Source organism: Daphnia magna, linkage group LG3 (assembly GCF_020631705.1).
Source record: "Daphnia magna isolate NIES linkage group LG3, ASM2063170v1.1, whole genome shotgun sequence".
Lineage (NCBI taxonomy): Eukaryota > Metazoa > Arthropoda > Branchiopoda > Diplostraca > Daphniidae > Daphnia > Daphnia magna.
In genome coordinates, this window is record NC_059184.1 from 7,141,270 (window position 1) to 7,160,520 (window position 19,251).

General features: G+C 43.4%; 4 protein-coding genes across 4 annotated transcripts; 2 read left to right on the forward strand and 2 right to left on the reverse strand.

Moving 5' to 3' along the window:
• Window positions 1-214: 214 nt before the first annotated feature.
• On the reverse strand, window positions 215-2,769 carry LOC116919403 (beta-parvin). The gene is made up of 7 exons (XM_032925378.2): window positions 2,605-2,769; window positions 2,230-2,319; window positions 1,992-2,165; window positions 1,808-1,905; window positions 899-1,189; window positions 577-832; window positions 215-507 (listed from the first exon to the last, which is right to left on the reverse strand). Exons 1-7 carry the CDS (start codon window positions 2,720-2,722, stop codon window positions 431-433), a joined length of 1,104 nt encoding a protein of 367 aa, XP_032781269.2. The 5' UTR covers window positions 2,723-2,769; the 3' UTR covers window positions 215-430.
• Window positions 2,770-8,439: 5,670 nt separating this feature from the next.
• LOC116935702 lies at window positions 8,440-10,270 on the reverse strand. Its single transcript, XM_032942972.2, has 2 exons — window positions 9,914-10,270; window positions 8,440-9,325 (listed from the first exon to the last, which is right to left on the reverse strand). The coding sequence occupies exons 1-2, from the start codon at window positions 10,268-10,270 to the stop codon at window positions 9,035-9,037; spliced, it is 648 nt and encodes a 215-aa protein (XP_032798863.1). The 3' UTR covers window positions 8,440-9,034.
• A 1,979-nt stretch (window positions 10,271-12,249) lies between these two features.
• On the forward strand, window positions 12,250-14,034 carry LOC123470485. Its single transcript, XM_045170759.1, has one exon. It carries the CDS (start codon window positions 12,250-12,252, stop codon window positions 14,032-14,034), a length of 1,785 nt encoding a protein of 594 aa, XP_045026694.1.
• Window positions 14,035-16,561: 2,527 nt separating this feature from the next.
• On the forward strand, window positions 16,562-17,332 carry LOC123470486. The gene has a single exon (XM_045170760.1). The coding sequence runs from the start codon at window positions 16,562-16,564 to the stop codon at window positions 17,330-17,332; it is 771 nt and encodes a 256-aa protein (XP_045026695.1).
• Window positions 17,333-19,251: the final 1,919 nt, after the last annotated feature.

Genomic DNA, 19,251 nt, shown 5'->3' on the forward strand with positions numbered 1-19,251 from the left:
AAAGATTCCCCTTTTAGTAATGAAATTTTACATGAATTGCATGAAATCCTGTTAGCCTAGTACAAAAAGATAAATGTTTATCGTAAAACGCTTGTAACAGTCCTTATTGAAATCTGTTTTTTAACCCTCAATTATTCTTTACCACGATACTTATACTTGTACTTGTAAAGATCGTGACAGACGGTCCTGTCAGCCTATTAAAGAGATATATAGATAATCAGAAAATTGTAGTTTGTTTATTAACAAAGTGATAAAGCATAATTAATTTAAAAGTCTCGACAAGAAGAAAATTGTTTTAACTGTTACGTTTAAGATATCAATGAGATGCAAAATTGTTAGCAAGGCTTAAAATATTGGAGCTTGTGTGTTAAACAAAGTGTCGGCGGAGACGACTTGAAGTTGTTCGGTCTCTAAAAGAAAGAAGTCGCGACTAATTGACGTGTTTGTACTTTGTGAAAAGATTGTATAGGACGCGAAGGGTTGATTTCAGATCCAGGTTAACTATGTCTGAAAGAATAAATAAAATTCAGTTGGTATAAGTTTTAAAGAAACAAATTGGCAAGTTAAATAGGATACCTTCAGGACGAGCTTTAGGCTTTGGTAGACCTGAATCTTGCATTAGCTCAAACGCAAATGCAACGTTATGAACTTTTTGATCGAAATCTTTTGGCGTAAGGAAGAATTCGTGAAGTGGCACAAAATATCCTTCTAACATCCCCATTAACAGCGTGAGATAAACGCCATCATGGAATTGGGTGTCTAAATCCGTAACTTCCAGATGGATCTTATTGAGTTGCTTGTTTACAAAGGTCACAAGAGATTTTTTCACAACCTTATCAGATATTATACAAAATTAATAGTTCGTAAAGACAAAATATTTTTTAATGCTGATTGGTACCTGAAGTTTGTCAGGAGCGTGATCAAATAACGTGTCAAAGGCATCTCTTTCACAGCGTACACCAAGATCATCATAAGTGGATGTTATTTCTTCAGCGACAATGCGATGGCTAAGAACTCCGTCTTTTTTTGTAACAACAACCACGTTCACGACAACATTTTCCGGCAGGCGAATGGGAGCCCGAAACTGGCGGGCTAAAGATACCAGAAGATGAAGGATGGAAACTAATGTTTTTGAATGGATGCTTTCTACGCTCCAACGTGCTGTTGACGTCCGAGCTAGACCTAGAACCTAAAAATCAATTTGGGTTCAAATCTCAAAATCGAAACACGGGGCACAAACTTTTTTGATAACTAGTGCCCTAATGTTTAATTTAAGTATATACAGTCATTGGTGTAAGCATCTTTCATGGCGTGCTTCTTCACTGCACTCTTTCACTTGAATGATCAATACTAACACCCATGACTGTGCATAGTTTTGTTTAAACATAGATAATAAGTGAGAATTATTTTCTCCACAATACGTATTTTCCTGCAAAATATTGCTTGCTTGTCACATAACGAAAAGACGGAATGGACAGGGAGGAAAAAAAAAAAATTTACTGGATTTGTTAGAAACGGATCATTTTTCCCACCTCCCCGCAAGAGTATGTAGGACGGAAAACAATGGGCGGATGTTAAGTGATAAGAAATTCTCCCACCAGTTCATGTTAATTGTAAAAGGATTGAAAACGACAGGTCCAGACACTTGCTGTGGGTACTGGACATGAATGCCACACAACTATGGAGTGTTCATTTACATCGTTGTAGTTAACAAATAAATGCTAAATTAAAATCATAGGTTTTAACTATGATGTAAATGGAGAGAGGGAGTTGATCAAACATAATGTAGATACAAGAAATAACTTACTCTGTTTGCATAAGCAAGTACAGTCCTAAGTTTTTGCTTCTGATTCTCTTCCGACTGAGTTACTTCAGGTACATCTAGCTTTTGGCCAGTAAGTTTTTCTGATAGAAACAAATAATTTAAGTTATAGAATTTTAGAAAAACAAGATAATATAGACATATTGTTTGAGTCTGTTTGGGCAGTTACCTAGAAGTTTTTGGAGTACTTGTCCATCATAAAGATCTTCATCAACATTTTGAACAATCATCCTATGTTCAGCAAGTTCATCATTGATCCAGTCAACAAGGACAGCAATTAAGGCTTTCAATTTTATGTCTTCCATAGACCTTGGTTCCACCATTGATCTTTCTTCATTTTCTTCTACAATAAAAAAAAAAAGTGTGTTGAGAATATAATGAAAATCTAAGCTGCATTGAGATATTACCAAGGGCATACTCTTCAGGTGGCAAGGCAGGAGCCATGGGGCTTCCTGGGGAATCAATGGCATTTTTTCCTTCTTCTTGAACTTCTTGCACTGCACAAAGAAAACTATTTGTTAACAATCCAGATATAAATTTCATAATCTTTACACAATTAAGCAATTGGTTTTAGAACTGTGATTTATAGAACATGTTATGCATTTGCATAAAACAGAAAATGAAACAGAATGAAATACATGAGAAATTTCTTTCCAAATGACCATAAAAGGATATGCTGTAAAGTAGAGAAAAAAGGTGTGGGTGGTAAACATAAATACTAGGTAAAAGCAGTTGGAAAAATAATAAGTTAGTTTTAATTCAGGAAAAAACGGAATACAAACCTTCTTTGATTTTCTTTTTTCTCCCAAGAGTTCCAATCTTATCCCAAAAACTTTCTTCCTTATCGTCTTTCTTGGGAGCGACTCCGTGTGGAGACTTCGGGCGGGACGGAGAAGACATTCCCTTGACGTTCGTTGTTCGCCGTCCCTATTCAACTCAAGTTATTGATTATTAAGGCTTAAGGGACCGCGAGAAAAAGCAGATGGCTTACTAGATTTGCATGGCCAAGATCATTGGGGTTCGTCGTCAACCAAAACCATAACAGAAATCGCCATCTAGCGTAATAATTTTAAAAATGGCTTGGCTCCCTCATGAGTTTTTCCTAGTGATGTTTCGTTATTGTTTTTTCAGAACGTTAGCGTTATCCGTTAAGTTAACGACGTATGATTTTTTCTCGTTACGTTAACGCGTAAATTAACGCGTTATTAAAATGTCTCCGTTAACGCAAATTTCACGTTATTTTTACCGTTATTTAATAAAAAAATTTGGACACTATCAAATCACGGTCTTGAGTACTTATATTGAAAATTGCTGTGTTGAACAATGAAAGAAAACTGAGAAAAACAGAAACTGCTGATTATAAATAAACACAAACAGACCAAAGAAAAAATTTCCAATTAAAAAAGCAAAGGCCTCAATAAATCCCTATTGCATGTGAGGAAGACTTTTGCGGCTAGAACTTCTTCCTCCGTCCTATTTTTGCGTCCAAGGCAGTGCCATCCGGCAATCGAAAATTCACGTTCAGATGAAGCAGAAGAAACTGGTATAACCAGTAAATTAAAGGCAAGTTTGGATAAATAGGGAAAACGACTAGACAAATCCTTCCAGTAAGAGATCACATCTTGAACTGGTGGATCCTTATCAAATTCGTGATTTGCAAAAAGCAAGTAGTCTAAAAGTTCCTTTTCAATATTTGGACGTTGAATATCAGGATCAAGTTGAGTAGAAGTCGAATGGCCGGACATGGCTGATGATGAGCGAGATGAGAATTCATTTGATAATCTGGTGGCTCTTTTTTTCATTAACAAACGAAAAGAAGACGTATTCAAGTTGTTGTAGCCAGTATCTTCTTTTTCTTGTTCTAATGCTTGAGTAGAATCGCTAGAAGTTGGAATAATAGGAGGCTCTGTTCCTGGAGTTGGAGTAGCGGAGTACGGCAACCCCATTTGCTTGGCAATGTTTACTACATGCTTAACAACGAGAGACTGAATATTGAGATCTTCAATGACTTGAATTCTGTGATTACAGTCGAGGCAAGTCGCTAGAAGGTAGGAGCCGTCAAAATCAGGATCTCTTTCATCAGACATGAAATTAAATCTTCTTTTGAGATCTTCCAGCATAGCGGTTGCCACGCCATTTAAACCCGTGATGCCAGAACACTTTTCTAGGTGGAGCTTCAACTCCTCAATACAAAGAAAGGCTGATGAAAAAGTTGCGTTCTTATCCGCACTTACTAGTTGTGTGAAGGCAGCAAAAGGTTCCAATAAATCAATGATGTTCTTCAACATTCCCCAAGAAGTAGCCGACAAACTGTCCTAGCCCATTTCTTCACAAATGGTATTTACAAAATGGCGCAACTCGTACAAGCGAGAAAACACTAAATAGTTTGAAGACCATCTGGTTGAGACATCGCTCAATAATTTTTTACCAGAAAGAGCTATGAGATTAGGTGTTGCCACCTGTTGCGGGATAAAGGCCCACAAGCCTATTTTATTCAGACGCTAGTTAATTAACGAGGGTTTGTCTTTCTAGACACACAAGCAAGACTTTCACAAAATCGAAATACAACAATCTACAGGACAATCAAATGTACTTCTAATCAATCTTAGTACCTTTTTCACACGACGGGGCCTAGCACGGCACCCGTATTACACAATATCCCAGCAAGAGAAGGGGGGAAATGTTCCCAGCTTGACAGTTCGAACCAGTCTGTCCCGAGAGAGGGTGAGGGCAGAAGATAAGGGGTGTCACCAGTCGTGACATCTAGCAGGGGGAAAAGGGACTTGTCGTAATGCCAGCGGGGTATCTGGGATATCCCCGCCACATTCGGCCTTTCCTGGCCTGTGACTTTTTTCACGATTCACATACATAATAAACAATACATAACACCAACAATAATTTCACCCGTGCTAAAAGGCACTGAACACTCATAACACATCCCACACGAAATAAATGTTTCTTACTAAAAAAATCTTCGATCTTGAAAAAAAGAGAAAAAAAAATAAAATAAAAAAAAAAAAAAATAATAATAATAATAATCTGATAAACTAAACTAAACTTATAACCAAGCTATACCCAACCCATTCAACAAATAAACTTTTACCATTCCCTTCTCATGCATTCAATTCCTCCTTCTGCGTGGGAGATTCAAAATTAAGATCAAACAAAACTAAACAAAATAGCTCACGGATGGGGGAAACTATGGGTGGTTGGAGCAAAGCCCTATTTAAATTCAACAACAAAAAAAACAAAAACAAAAACAAAAAACAAAACAATAAAAACAAAACAAAAAAAACAAAAACTAACAAAAACAACAAAAAACAAACAAAACAAAACAAAACAAATCGAATAGTTAATTCCAAAAACAGATTACACCACATTAATTCAAATCAAAACCTTCGAGGATAGTGGGGAGACGGGAAGTTCGTCCGCTTCTTGTCCTCACTGGCGGGCGATTTGGGAATTCAGGGGCAGGTACATGCTGGGCCGGAATTTCTTCCATGACTGGATCAACGGTAACTTGAGACATTTCATTTTCACTTCTATTTTCATTGTCGTTTTCACTTTCGGTTGGTTCGTCGAGTTCACTCACATGCCACTCGTCACTTCTCGCTCGAAATGGCTTTAATTGCACAACATGAGCGTTAAACCTTCGTACCACTTTCCTCTTTCTTCTAGATGGCAACTCTTCCACTAGATAAGTGGTTTCTGCCACTTTCTTTACAATCTGGAATGGCCCGATATATTTTGGCAAGAACTTCTTTGTCAATCCTTTTTTTTTCAACATCCGACGCACTAGAACAAGGTCACCTTGATCATACGGCTTCGATGCCTTTCTGCGAGCGTCGCAAAGCATTTTTGTTCTGTCCTGACGGCGGATAATGTTAAATCTGGCCGCCTTTCTCAATTGTTCCACGCGTTTGATGAACTTTCTCCTTGACACTCGTCCATCTTCTGGCCACTCAAACAGGTTGTTATCCGGTCTATTGGGGAGTCGTCCATAGACAAGCTGAAACGGCGAATGCTTCGTTGTTGACTGTTTGGCAGAGTTAATGGCGAATACAGCATCCGACAGCCGCTCGTCCCAATCTCGATGGGTAGGGGAAATAAATCCAGCAATGGCTCTGGCGGCTGTGCGGTTAAGCCTCTCCACCAACCCGTTCGTTTGGGGATGCTCTGCAGTGGCGATGACGTGGCGAATCTTCCATTTGTCCAGCTCCGTGGCTAGCTCACCGCTAGTAAATGCCGATCCGGGGTCAGAAATCATTCTGCTCGGCACCCCATGTCGATTTATGATCTGCTCCTTAAGTAGCTTTATCACGTGACACGTGGCTGTACTTGGCACAGCAACCGCCTCCACCCATTTGGTGAGATAGTCAATGGCGAATAGAATATGACGATTCCCAGATTGAGTTTCCAGCAACGGGCCTTGATGATCGATTCCGATGGTCTCGAATGGTCTAGTAGGTGGGGGGATGGGATTCAGAAAGCCAACAGGGGCTCCAGGAGGAACATTGTGAAATTGACAATGGATACATGATAATACATATGCGCGCACACTCGACTCCATCCGTGGCCACCAATAATTTTCTACTACTCGAGCCAAAGTTTTCTCTATACCAAAATGATAAGCTTGCGGCTCATCATGACATTTACTTATTAAATCTCTACGTAAAATTGAGGGAACCAGCAAAAGCAATTTCCTACCCACGTTACTGTTACTCTTTTTATACACTACCCCCTTTCTTAAAGCAAAATCAGGATCTTTTCTGTTAGTTAGGATTCTGTTAGTAATTGGGCGTAATTCTTTGTCCACTTGCTGCAAAAATGCAAGTTCTTTGGCTGTATATCCATCAGATTTTAATATACAGCTAACGCGATGTTCTGTCGAGGATGTCCGGCATTCCTCTTTTCCGCCAAGATTCCTCGAGAGAGCATCAGCGACCACATTGTTTTTACCTTTAACATGCTCAATTTAAAAATCATATTCTTGAATGCTCAACATCCACCTTGAAAATTTCCCCGACAACTCTTTCTTGTCCCACAACCATTTTACTGCGGAGTTGTCTGTACGGACGGTAAAAGGTCGTCCATACACATAACACCGAAATTTTTTCAATGACCATACTAAGGCCAAGCATTCCAGCTCATTTGAATGATACCTGGATTCAGCATCAGACAACGCTCTACTAAGAAAAGCAACCGGTTTTATCTCTCCGTCCACTTTTTGAGCAAGGACGGCTCCTAATCCGAAATGACTTGCGTCCGTATGGATCTCAGTTGGAAGGTTTTCGTCGAAATGCACCAACACTGGTTCTGCCGATAATAGACGGACAAGGGCACGAACGGCCTTCTTCTGCCTCTCCTCCCAATTCCACTTGGCATTCTTTTTCAGCAGAGTCACGAGCGGAGCAGTCAGACGTGAAAATTCAGGGATAAATTTTCGATAGTATGATGCAAGGCCCAGGAAGGCCCTTAGTGACTTCACCGAATTTACTTCCATCCTTTCCAAGGCACTTACTTTCTCCGGATCCGGCCTTATTCCATCCGCTTTGACGATGTGACCTAAATGATTAACTTCATCTGCTGCAAAAAGACACTTTTTCCTATTAAGGATTAAGTTGGCCTCGCCCAGGGCTGTCAAAACCAAGTTTAACCTACTCTTATGCTCTTCAAAACTTTTACCAAAAACAAGAATGTCATCTAGATAGACGATACATACCGTCCATTTGAGCCTGTTTAACACCTGATCCATTAATCTCTGGAATGTGGCCGGCGCATTTGCCTAGCCAAACGGCATTCTTTTAAACTCAAATAGCCCATCGGGCGTTACAAAAGCAGTTTTTTGACGGTCCTTCTCCGCAACTGGTACCTGCCAGTATCCACTAGCAAGATCTAACGTGGAAAAATATTTTGCGCCGGCGAGTCTATCAAAAACATCGTCTATCCGTGGTAGCGGATAAACATCCCTTTTAGAAACAGCATTTAACCTTCTATAATCAATACAAAATCTATACTCACCGGATTTCTTTTTTACAAGAACTACAGGTGATGACCAATGGCTATTGGAGGGCTGAATTACTCCACCCTTTAGCATCTCATTCACCTTTTCTGAGATTACCTTTCTTTCAAACTGTGAAATCCTATACGGGCGGCTAGTGATTGGACGAGAGTTACCGGTATCGATGTTGTGCTGGATCTCCATCGCTCTGCCTAGCTGGGTCTCTTCAGAAGGGAGACAGCGACGATGCTGGTCCAGCAATTCGAATATTTTTTCCTTCTCGGCTCCCGATAGATTAGGTCCCGTATTGACGTCCTCACGAATTGTCGCTCGTAAATATCCTCTAATTGCAGCGCAACTCATTCGCACTGGCCTTGCTACTCCGTCATTTGAATCCTTTTCCTCTTTCTGTTCCGTTGGAACGACGGCAATTTGAGCGTCTAAATCAATATCAATGAAAATTACACAATTTCTCCGCTTTATTATTACCGGCTTTGATTCCAAATTCAACAATGGGACCCTGGCCCTCCCATTCTTGAACGAAACTAAGGCGGAAGGTACCACATAGGTTTTTGAGGGCTCTGCTGAAAATCCGAACCGCACGATGCCCGTTCCGGTGAAATCAATTGGGACTGATCCTTTTAACATCCGGAGCGATTCGCCCGCAACTTCAACGGCTTTCTTCACGCTAAATCTAACGGATCCTTTCCGTCGCACCGCCGGCAAATCTTTAGCCAAATCCTGAAAAAATTCTTCTGACGGCAGTGATCTGTTTACTTCTTCCGGAATCGATGTGTTGGTCTTGTCAATATCAGCTTCCTCTTCTACATCTTTTATGAACACTGGAACAATTTGATTATCCTTACAGATTAAATTTATATTGGCTTTCACCAGCCAATCTACGCCCAAAATCAAGGGAAAGGGGGCCATTTCAACAACTGCGACCTTTTCAAGAAACACTCTAGTGTCTTTAAAACAAATTTGTAAAGGAATTTCATCTACTACTCTTACAACCTTATTATCTATTCCCCTTATCCCTGGAAGAATACGAATGCCTTTATTCTTAACAATTCGTCTTACTACTGGTAACCTTACTGTTGTTATGCTGGATCCTGTGTCCAGCAAGGCGTCTGTCTCACCAACTCCTTGGATGTAAACGCGGATGACAGGCAGTTGAGTTGGTCGGGACGACTCATCAATGTGTTCTCCCGTCAGCGCTGGCCTGGGCCAGCCGACGGGGCCTGGCCGTTTCCCGCCCCCCGAGGACAATTTCTCTTGATGTGACCGATCGCTCCACACTGAAAGCAGCTGCGATTATCCGGCTGGCGCTGCATTTGGCGCTGGTCTCCTCCCAGCGTTAATCCATTCAGTCGTTCCGTCAATCCAGCGATCTGCTTTCCCATTGACAGCAATGCCGATCCGACATCAATGTGTGGTGCTGCAGGAGGAAGGGGTGTCGGAACCGGTGGTGGATGCATTGGCACTGGTGGCAACGTAGACGGCTGAAAAAACGGATTATTTGGGGGGAAGGGGGACACATTTGGCCGCAATGTAGAGAATAACGTCTCGAGCTCTCTTAACCTCGTCATGAACTCGTCGACGTCTGCCGGCGTGTCATTCATCATGGCCGCCACGTGCTGCCAATTCGCCAACCCACCTATCAGATATGAAACCTTCTGCGCATTTGTCAAAACATGGGGGGAAAGATCAAGCAAACGAGATTTTTCCACTGCATACGCGATCCCTGGTTCCCCCGCTTTCTGGACCCTTTCCTCGATCAGTTTATACCACTCCGATGGTGATAAACGTTGTGTAAAGTTAGTCCCCAGCGCATTGGACCAGTTTTGCCAATTCGGATTATTGGCGCCCGATTGCAAATGCCACTGAAGGGCAATTTCTCCTAGACGCCTGACGGCGAGTTGTCGCTTCTGTGCATTTGTCCACCCTTCTACATCTCCGGCCTGATTGAGGATACGGACCCAGTGTCTACCGGACTCTCCCACTTTACCCTCAAACATGGGAATTGACTCTACAACTGCATTATTTACATGTGCAAGCGCCGCCCCTGCTTGTTGCTGCTGAGCAGTTACCAGTGCCCGCAAAGCTGCACTTTCTTGTTGCTGGGCCGCTAGAAGATTCATTAATGCATCGTGACGCCCCTGATACTGTGCCCGATCCTGAGCAGCACCATTTGCAAAATTTGCGAGAGCCTGGGCTAGGTCGGGATCCATGTTTACCGGTACGTTTACTTGCTCCGGCTCTTCTCTAACAGGCGAGATATCAAAATTTAATCGTCGCGAAGGCCTCTCTTCACTTTCTGAATCGCTATCGGGGATCAATGCAACTACTCGAGGCGTAACGACTACTGGGATCAAATTTCTCGAGGCATTTCGCGTCCTAATATGATAATCTACTGGAGCAACTACGGCAACCCGTTTCGGTGGCATAAATACAAAAAAAAAATAAAATTAATAAAATTAAAAAATAGAATGATTCGAAAGCAGAGACGAATAAATGCGAGAGAAAGAAAAAAGAAAAAAAAGTGTCTGGGCGACCACGCTATAGCCTTGGAAAAAAGAGAAATTACGTAAGACCACGCTATAGCCACCGGCAACAAAATGATTTTACGCAAGACCACGCTATAGCCACCGGCAACAAAATGATTTTACGCAAGACCACGCTATCGCCCCCGGCGACTAGACAAAATTAGCGAACCCGAAAATCAAACATTAGCAAGAGAAAAGAATAATAAGAAAAAAACAATACAAAAAAAAAACAATTAATTTTTTTAAATACGATTTGAGCAAAGAACAAAAATATAATTAATCCACGACGATGGTTCTGCGAGCAGTTCACGAGTGTGAATCTTTTCTGAGGCCAGTATCCCTCTTTTGACACCAATTGTTGCGGGATAAAGGCCCACAAGCCTATTTTATTCAGACGCTAGTTAATTAACGAGGGTTTGTCTTTCTAGACACACAAGCAAGACTTTCACAAAATCGAAATACAACAATCTACAGGACAATCAAATGTACTTCTAATCAATCTTAGTACCTTTTTCACACGACGGGGCCTAGCACGGCACCCGTATTACACAATATCCCAGCAAGAGAAGGGGGGAAATGTTCCCAGCTTGACAGTTCGAACCAGTCTGTCCCGAGAGAGGGTGAGGGCAGAAGATAAGGGGTGTCACCAGTCGTGACATCTAGCAGGGGGAAAAGGGACTTGTCGTAATGCCAGCGGGGTATCTGGGATATCCCCGCCACACACCGAAGACGTGTTGATCTTGCTGACCAATTTTCTAGCTTGCTTGATAACGTTGGCGAAAGCAGGAACGGTTTGAATGTTTGGCGCTCTGTGCGATCCATCGTTTTATGGTCTGAAAGATTTTTGGGTTTTGTACTTGTCAAAAGTGGACATCACTAATTGAAGTTTATGTGAGAGACAAGATAGTCTTTTCAAGTACTCTTCGTCAGTTTCTCCATGTAGTTGAGGAAAAATGGCCTGCAATTGCTGGGTTACTTGCACCTCAAATTGCAAGAATTCTACCTGATCGTTCTCGATTTCAATGGTTGTGTTGTCGTCGTTTTCGTCGAGTAAATCAATATCATCTCTTGTCAAGGACGAAGAAATAATATCTTGCGCGAGAGCATCAGAGAAGTCTTCTTCTTCAACTTCAGCAAAATCAAGTTCCACATCTGACATATCAGAATACAAATTCGGCTCGGATTCTTCCTCTTGATCAATTGAATTCATAGCGACACTATCAATGACTTCCTTGACATGATTAGCTTTAACATGTTTAACGCCTTAATCATATTACTTCCGTTGTCTGTTACTGTTCCTGATGGAAGATATTATCCGGCAACGTTTTTCTTTTTGGTTCGCGGGGGGGGGGAAGAGCAGACGATTTTTGGTCATGTCTCATGTCGGGTCCTTTTTTGGCAGGGATGTAGAATTTTTGATGTGCCATTGAATAAAGTATCAGAGCTAAATTAAGTGCAATTTCATTGAACAGGTAACATAAGTTTCACATTATAGAGTTATGACAAGAAGAGAGAACGTAATTTCAAAGGGTTGTCTTGCGAAAGGCAACATTTTGTTGCCGAAACCCGGGAACGTGGCAAATGAAGTTGTGAAAAAAAAAAGAATATTTTATTTTAAAAGAAATGTGAAATGGCCTCAAGGCACTAATTATAAATGTTTGACTAGATAATATCTGGATTATTTCAATACGAAGCCCAAAGGGACTAGATAGTACCTGAGTTGATCCAATACGAAACCCCAAGGCAGCCTCAAGGCAGAACGTGGCTCTTAAGAGCATTAAGTAAAAAAAAAAAAAATTTACGAGTTTAAGTGGCCTAAAGGCATAAATTTTCTTTACAGATATTGAGTGACAACAATCAAAAAACGATAAACACCAAAAATGTCAGATAGTGAACATGACGAATCAAGCTTATCCCCAGAGTTGGCCAAATCCTTACGTAAACTGTGTCGGTCAAAGTTTACGAAGCTTTGCACGGCAATCGAAGCAGGAATTGCAGCCTCAAAAAACATCGCAGTGCTGGAGGAACAGAAAGAAACGTTAACCGAACTATATGAATATTCTGCAGCAATAATTGCTGGACCAGACGGCCCAGACAAAGAGCGAGCAGAAAACTGGGCCACGGTCCTTCATGAGAATTATAAAAAAATCTTTGGAGAAATTGATTCCTACGTGAAAATGAAGATTGCTGAAACTACGCTGGCCGCTCAACAACTGTTGGAGATAAAAATTGCTAACACCACACAGCAATTGCTAAACGCTCAGAAAGCGCTCTCCGAGGCTCAAACGGCCACAGCTGCTCAAAAACAAAAAGAAGCGCTTAAGCGACGATACGAGATGGAAGATGAAGAAATAGCGAAGAAAAGATTGGCTGAAGACGAAGCAAGAGCTGCTGAAAGAGATAGATTGGATAAAAAGCCCCGCGAAAAAGATACGCCGCGTACTTCAACGCCAAATAAAGATTTCGGTAAAAAGACCACTGACCAGCCAGACCTGTCATTCATCGAAAACGAAATTTCAACTTGTAGAAAGTACAACAACACAGGACGTCAAGACGCGTCAGCAATTCCAAATGCAGTTGATGCATGGATCTTCCTGCCGTTCCAACCTGTAACACCACTATCTGGAGGAGCCGACGCTATGGTTACGATGGCCATGTTGGCCAAAATGAAACCGTTTGGAGGAGAACCACGAGACTGGCCAGTCTTCATACAAACGGTGAAAAGCATGGTTCACGACGTTTTCCCAGCAGACCTACAACGATTGACGAAGCTGTCAACGATGCTTTCTCCACACCTTAAAGAAGGAATGAGTCAAATCTTTGTAACGCCTCAAGCGTACCGTGCAGCGCTAATAGAACTGCATAGAAAGTATGGCCACCCCCACTTAGTGGTACGCTCCTACATCCAACATCTTATGGCAATCCAACTATGCCGAGGTGGAAAGGAGCTAGAAACCTTCTCGTCGCAGCTGCATGGAGCAGTCGCCACTCTGGACGCCGCCGGTTACGGACATGAACTGGAATCCAGCGTCGCACTCGAAGGCTTAGTAACAAAACTACCAGATAGTTTGCTGTCAAGATGGGGAAGACAAGTTACACGATTATTCCCAAGAATTCCGACATTGCGAGACTTGGATGCGTGGCTTGAGTTGGAGCTCATGGGAATGAAGAACGTCCAGAGCGCAAGGCCTACTGCCCCGGAAGCGCCAGCTATAAACACTCCATCCCAATGTTCAAACAGATATCAACAAGAAAGGGTGACGTATGGGAATCGGCAAGGGAACCAGACATCCCACCGTTCGACTACCCAGCAGAATCATGCGGCCCTTTTGCCAACGGTTAACGCAATTAACGCGGATCAATCTTACACAAGCAAATGTAAAGTGTGCAACGAAGAACCGGGCCATGCATTGGAACCATGTACGCGATTTGTAGAAATGACATTTGACCAACGAGCCCAAATAGTGTGGGACCTAGAGAATTGCTTCCGGTGCCTGGGTCGCAACCACCTATGCCGTGATTGTAAAAAGGAAAATTTGCACTGTACGGTGCCAAATTGCAACAGTTCCGCACATCACACCATGATCCATGACGCAGCTCGCATTTCAACGCAAAGCAACCGGACGAACATGGGACGACGTAGTAGACGTCCACAAAAACAATGACGCCAGATGAATGCCGTGACGCCGCCGATGGAAGGAACCGGAGCCCGTCAGGTGGCCGTCTCGCCGTTTGTCCGCCTTTTAGTGCACAACGGCAATTACTTCGCTACAACAACCGCCTTACTCGATCCAGGATGTGAAACGTAACTCATCTCCAAGGATCTGGCCGACATTCTGAAACTCAACGGACACCGAACGAACATGAAATTGGCGACCTTCCATGGAAGAGACCCAAAACTAACGGTGATTAAAACGCGATGACAAATTTCCCCCACGACCAACAGAAACAGGAAAATCGATGTCGAACCTCTTCTTGTAGTCCCAGACTTAAGAGTAAACAGAAGGTGCATCAAATGGAGTCAACATCAGCACCAATGGGCTCATCTGCAGTATCTCGACCTAAAGGATTTTAATTGGAGAGAAGTAGGAATATTTATTGGAGCGAATGTCCCCGACGCTCTAAAACAACTAGAAACCCGCACTCCAATACAAAGTGGCCCTTATGGTATAAAAACGCCCTTTGGTTAGACGGTTCAGGGCAACGTGCCTAAAGAAATTTGCGAGTCAACTACGGCTACATGTAACAGCATACAAGAAGAGGAAAATGACGACGTGCTGCAACAGTTCTGGACGCACGAATTGTGTGGGTCAATGGAGGACCGCAAAAGAATAACAACGATGCAAGATGAAGCAGCACTAGCCACACTAGATTCGACGATTGAATTGATTGGGACAAACGCACAACCGAGATACGAAATTGGACTACCCTTCGTCACACCACTAGTTGTTTTACCAAACAACAGATCCAGTGCACTCCAATGACTCTACGCCGTAGAAAGCCGCTTCAGAGTGGGCCCTCTCTACGCAAATCGTTACACCAAAGCTATCGAAGCGTATATGGACCTTGGGTTCGCAAGACGCCTCAGAATGGATGAGCTGATGGGCCCGCCAGGAAAAGTATGGTACGTCCCTCACGGATTAGTGGAGAATATTCTAAAACCAGATAAACCGCGCTTGGTTTTCGACGCAGCTAGCAAATTTAAGAACGTTTGTTTAAACGACGCGCTTCACAACGGTCCATTGCTCATGACGGACATGCTGGATGTCCTATTTCACTTCAGAGAAAATCCGTACGCAGTCAGCATGGACAATCAACAAAATGTTTTTACAAGTGCGCATCCGGCCGGAAGACCATTCAGTCTTCAGATTCTTCTGGCGACGACCTGGTGATCCTGGGCCACCGATCGCGTATCAGATGATGGTGCTTATATTCGGAGCCAGCTCATCTCCGACTTCCGCCACCTACGTATTGCGCCATATAGTGAAGGACAATCCGGATTACGCTGACGTCGCCACGAAAATTCTCGATCATTTTTATGTTGACAATTATTTAGACTCATTTAACAGCGTGGAGGAAGGAATAACAACTTGCAGAAGGTTACGTGAGTTGTTGTTCCTGGGAGGCTTTGTCCTTGGTCAACTGGCGACCTCGTCCAGAGAAATTCTACAATCACTCCCACCTTCAGAAAGAGCCAATCCGGACCTTAACGTGGATTTAGATGGTTTGCCGATCCACCGGACGATGGGGTTGCAGTGGAGCGGGGAATCAGATTCTTTCTTCTTCGACCTTATCATCCCCAAAGCAACTACAAAAAGAGAAGTATTATCTGCAGTGTCCAACATCTTCGATCCCATGGGATTTCTCGCAAGTGTAACCATCACCAGCCGAGTGTTGTTACAAGACATGTGGATAGTAGGGCGAGATCCTGATCCCAACGGGAGAAAGCCGAAGAAACTAGGATGGGACTGCCCATTGCCGCTTGTCTTGCAGCAACGATGGGACAATATTGCAAAAGAAATGGAGACTCTACGTCAACTTCGGATCCCGCGTAGCCTTCGATTTTCCTCGTTCCCCGCAAGTGAGACAGAAATCCAACTCCACACCTTCTGTGATGCTTCAACGATCGCCTATGGAGCCTGCACTTACCTGCGATGTGAATACCGAGGTGCCGTAACGGTTCGTCTAGTGGTCGCCAAGTCAAGAGTCGCCCCAGTACAACAGCAAACAGTTACTAGACTGGAACTAATGGCTGCATTACTAGGAGTGCGGATCGCCAAACGGTACGTCTCCCTTCAGCGGAAGAGAACACCGAACCTCCAGGATTGGCTATGGACGGACTCAGACAACGTGCTGTACTGGTTACGATCCGAGGCCACTCTCTACGCTCCTTTCATAAGTACTAGGAAGGAACAAATCTTGGCCGCCTAATCCGCTACAAGGTGGCGCCACGTTCCTAGTGAGCTAAACCCAGCCGATGACTACAGTCGGGGAATCAACGCAGGAGAGAAGACGGAGAGTCGAAAGAAGACAGCAGATCACAGGAGCTTGGCGGGACCCGCATTTTTGTGTAAAGAGGAAAAGGATCGGCCCCAAAGACGAGGAGGAGGAGCCGTGAAAGAAGATTTGTTAGAGATTATCCGACCAGTTGCTGTGTGTGAGGAAATCGATAAAGCGATCCTCGTCAAAGAAATGCTTATGGGACCGGCAGTGAATACGATCACAGCCAAAGAAACGGGAGAGCTAAAACCAAACTCAATCAGTGAACTCATCAATTCTGCAACCTCATTGACGATGCTTAAGCGCGTTGTGGACGAAGAAATCAACCCTGGCAAACAGTTGACAGCCGGGGATTTACGAGCGGGTTTAGAACAATGCGTTAAAATAGTTCAAAGTGCATCATTCGCCAGTGAAGTGAAACATTTGTCGAAGGACCGACCAGTGCCGCGCGAGTCGAAGGTACTCAAACTTTCCCCCTTTTTAGATCCTAAAGGTTTGTTGCGGGTTGGTGGTCGGTTGAACCATGCCTTTATGACTGAGGACGTCAAGCACCCCCTTATTTTGCCCCACAATCAAAAAGTAACGAAACTGGTCGTATCCGATGCGCACGAAGCCCACTTTCACGCACAAACCGAACGGACGCTGTACGAGTTGAGAGCATCGTTCTGGGTCATCAAAGGTAAAAGAACGGTGCGTGGGGTGGTCGGTTCTTGTCTAGAGTGTCGGAAAAGACCCGCGAAGCCAATGGCTCCCGAGATGGCGCCCCTTCCCGCCTGTCGTGTAACTCCCTTCCTGCCACCATTCAGCCAAATTGGAGTGGACTATTTTGGCCCGTTAAACGTTACGATTGGACGAGGTACCCAAAAGAGATCCGGAGTCTTGTATACCTGTCTAGTCACAAAAGCACTCAACATTGAAATAGCAGATTCGCTGGACCGTGACTCATGCATGATGGCCTGGTGACGTCACATCTCTCTCAGAGGAAGCCCCAAAGATGTGTGGAGCGACAACGGGACGAACCTCGCCGCGTGCGAGAAAGAGTTAAAGGAAGGATTGGAGCGGCTCGCCGAAGACGGAAAATGGATTGGAGATATGGCGGACCGCGGAGTAAATTGGTACTTCTCTCCCCTGTCGGCCCCGCATTTTGGAGGATCGTGGGAGAGCATGGTGAAGTCTGCAAAGGCCGCATTAAAAGTAGTTTTGGGTTGTACCACGGTGAAGGAAGAGGTGCTGCGAACCATAATGGCCGAAGTAGTGGCCATTCTTAATGCCCGTCCTTTGACTCATCTAAGCGTAGATCCCGAGGACGAAAGCCCCTCACGCCCAACCACTTCCTTTTAGGCCGCGCACACCCACACATCCCGCCCGACCTGTTCGACGAAACGGGAGTGTTGTCGCACCAACGATGGCGACAGGCGCAGGAGTTGATCGAAAGGTTCTGGCGCCGGTGGATGATAGAGTATGTACCTGCCTTGACGGAGAGAAACAAGTGGACACGCAAGAACAGAAACGTTCAAGTAGGAGATTTAGTCTTGATCGTGGACCAGAACGCGCCGTGGGGGACATGGCTGACCGGAACGGTTAGTCGCCTTCTTACCGCCAAGACGACATTGCCGAAAAAGGAGCAGGTGGTACGGACCGTGTGGATGAAGACGGCTACAGGCGAGTACCGACGGCCTGTCGTCAAGTTATGCCTGTTGCGACCTGCGGAGAACTCCTCTTGCTGAGGAGGGGAGTATGTTCCTGATGGAAGATATTATCCGGCAACGTTTTTCTTTTTGGTTCGCGGGGGGGAAAGAGCAGACGATTTTTGGTCATGTCTCATGTCAGGTCCTTTTTTGGCAGGAAAGTAGAATTTTTTAGGTGCCATTGAATAAAGAATCAGAGCTGAATTAAGTGCAATTTCATTGAACAGGTAACATAAGTTTCACATTATAGAGTTATGACAAGAAAAGAGAACGTAATTTCAAAGGGTTGTCTTGCGAAAGGCATTTTTTACTATGATGGGATTTTTAAAGTCCTAATTGAGAAAGACTTTTTGGACAAGTTCAGCCACTGCATTCCCAGTATGGGGTGGAGGAAAGGTAGTGATGTTTCGTTATTGTTTTTTCAGAACGTTAGCGTTATCCGTTAAGTTAACGACGTATGATTTTTTCTCGTTACGTTAACGCGTAAATTAACGCGTTATTAAAATGTCTCCGTTAACGCAAATTTCACGTTATTTTTACCGTTATTTAATAAAAAAATTTGGACACTATCAAATCACGGTCTTGAGTACTTATATTGAAAATTGCTGTGTTGAACAATGAAAGAAAACTGAGAAAAACAGAAACTGCTGATTATAAATAAACACAAACAGACCAAAGAAAAAATTTCCAATTAAAAAAGCAAAGGCCTCAATAAATCCCTATTGCATGTGAGGAAGACTTTTGCGGCTAGAACTTCTTCCTCCGTCCTATTTTTGCGCCCAAGGCAGTGCCATCCGGCAATCGAAAATTCACGTTCAGATGAAGCAGAAGAAACTGGTATAACCAGTAAATTAAAGGCCAGTTTGGATAAATAGGGAAAACGACTAGACAAATCCTTCCAGTAAGAGATCACATCTTGAACTGGTGGATCCTTATCAAATTCGTGATTTGCAAAAAGCAAGTAGTCTAAAAGTTCCTTTTCAATATTTGGACGTTGAATATCAGGATCAAGTTGAGTAGAAGTCGAACGGCCGGACATGGCTGATGATGAGCGAGATGAGAATTCATTTGATAATCTGGTGGCTCTTTTTTTCATTAACAAACGAAAAGAAGACGTATTCAAGTTGTTGTAGCCAGTATCTTCTTTTTCTTGTTCTAATGCTTGAGTAGAATCGCTAGAAGTTGGAATAATAG

What these genes read in the sequence shown, in the direction of transcription:
- LOC116919403 (XM_032925378.2), bottom strand. Translation starts at nt 2,722, where the DNA reads ATGTCTTCTCCGTCCCGCCCGAAGTCTCCACACGGAGTCGCTCCCAAG. An exon ending in ACCTGAAGAGTATGCCCTTG is followed by an intron (nt 2,166 to 2,229) that starts GTAATATCTCAA and finishes TTTTTATTGTAG; the next exon opens with AAGAAAATGAAGAAAGATCA. An exon ending in ACGCTCCTGACAAACTTCAG is followed by an intron (nt 833 to 898) that starts GTACCAATCAGC and finishes ATATCTGATAAG; the next exon opens with GTTGTGAAAAAATCTCTTGT.
- LOC116935702 (XM_032942972.2), bottom strand. Translation starts at nt 10,270, where the DNA reads ATGCCACCGAAACGGGTTGCCGTAGTTGCTCCAGTAGATTATCATATT. An exon ending in GTGCAGCTTTGCGGGCACTG is followed by an intron (nt 9,326 to 9,913) that starts GTAACTGCTCAG and finishes CCGTTTTTTCAG; the next exon opens with CCGTCTACGTTGCCACCAGT.
- LOC123470485 (XM_045170759.1), top strand. Translation starts at nt 12,250, where the DNA reads ATGTCAGATAGTGAACATGACGAATCAAGCTTATCCCCAGAGTTGGCC.
- LOC123470486 (XM_045170760.1), top strand. Translation starts at nt 16,562, where the DNA reads ATGCTTATGGGACCGGCAGTGAATACGATCACAGCCAAAGAAACGGGA.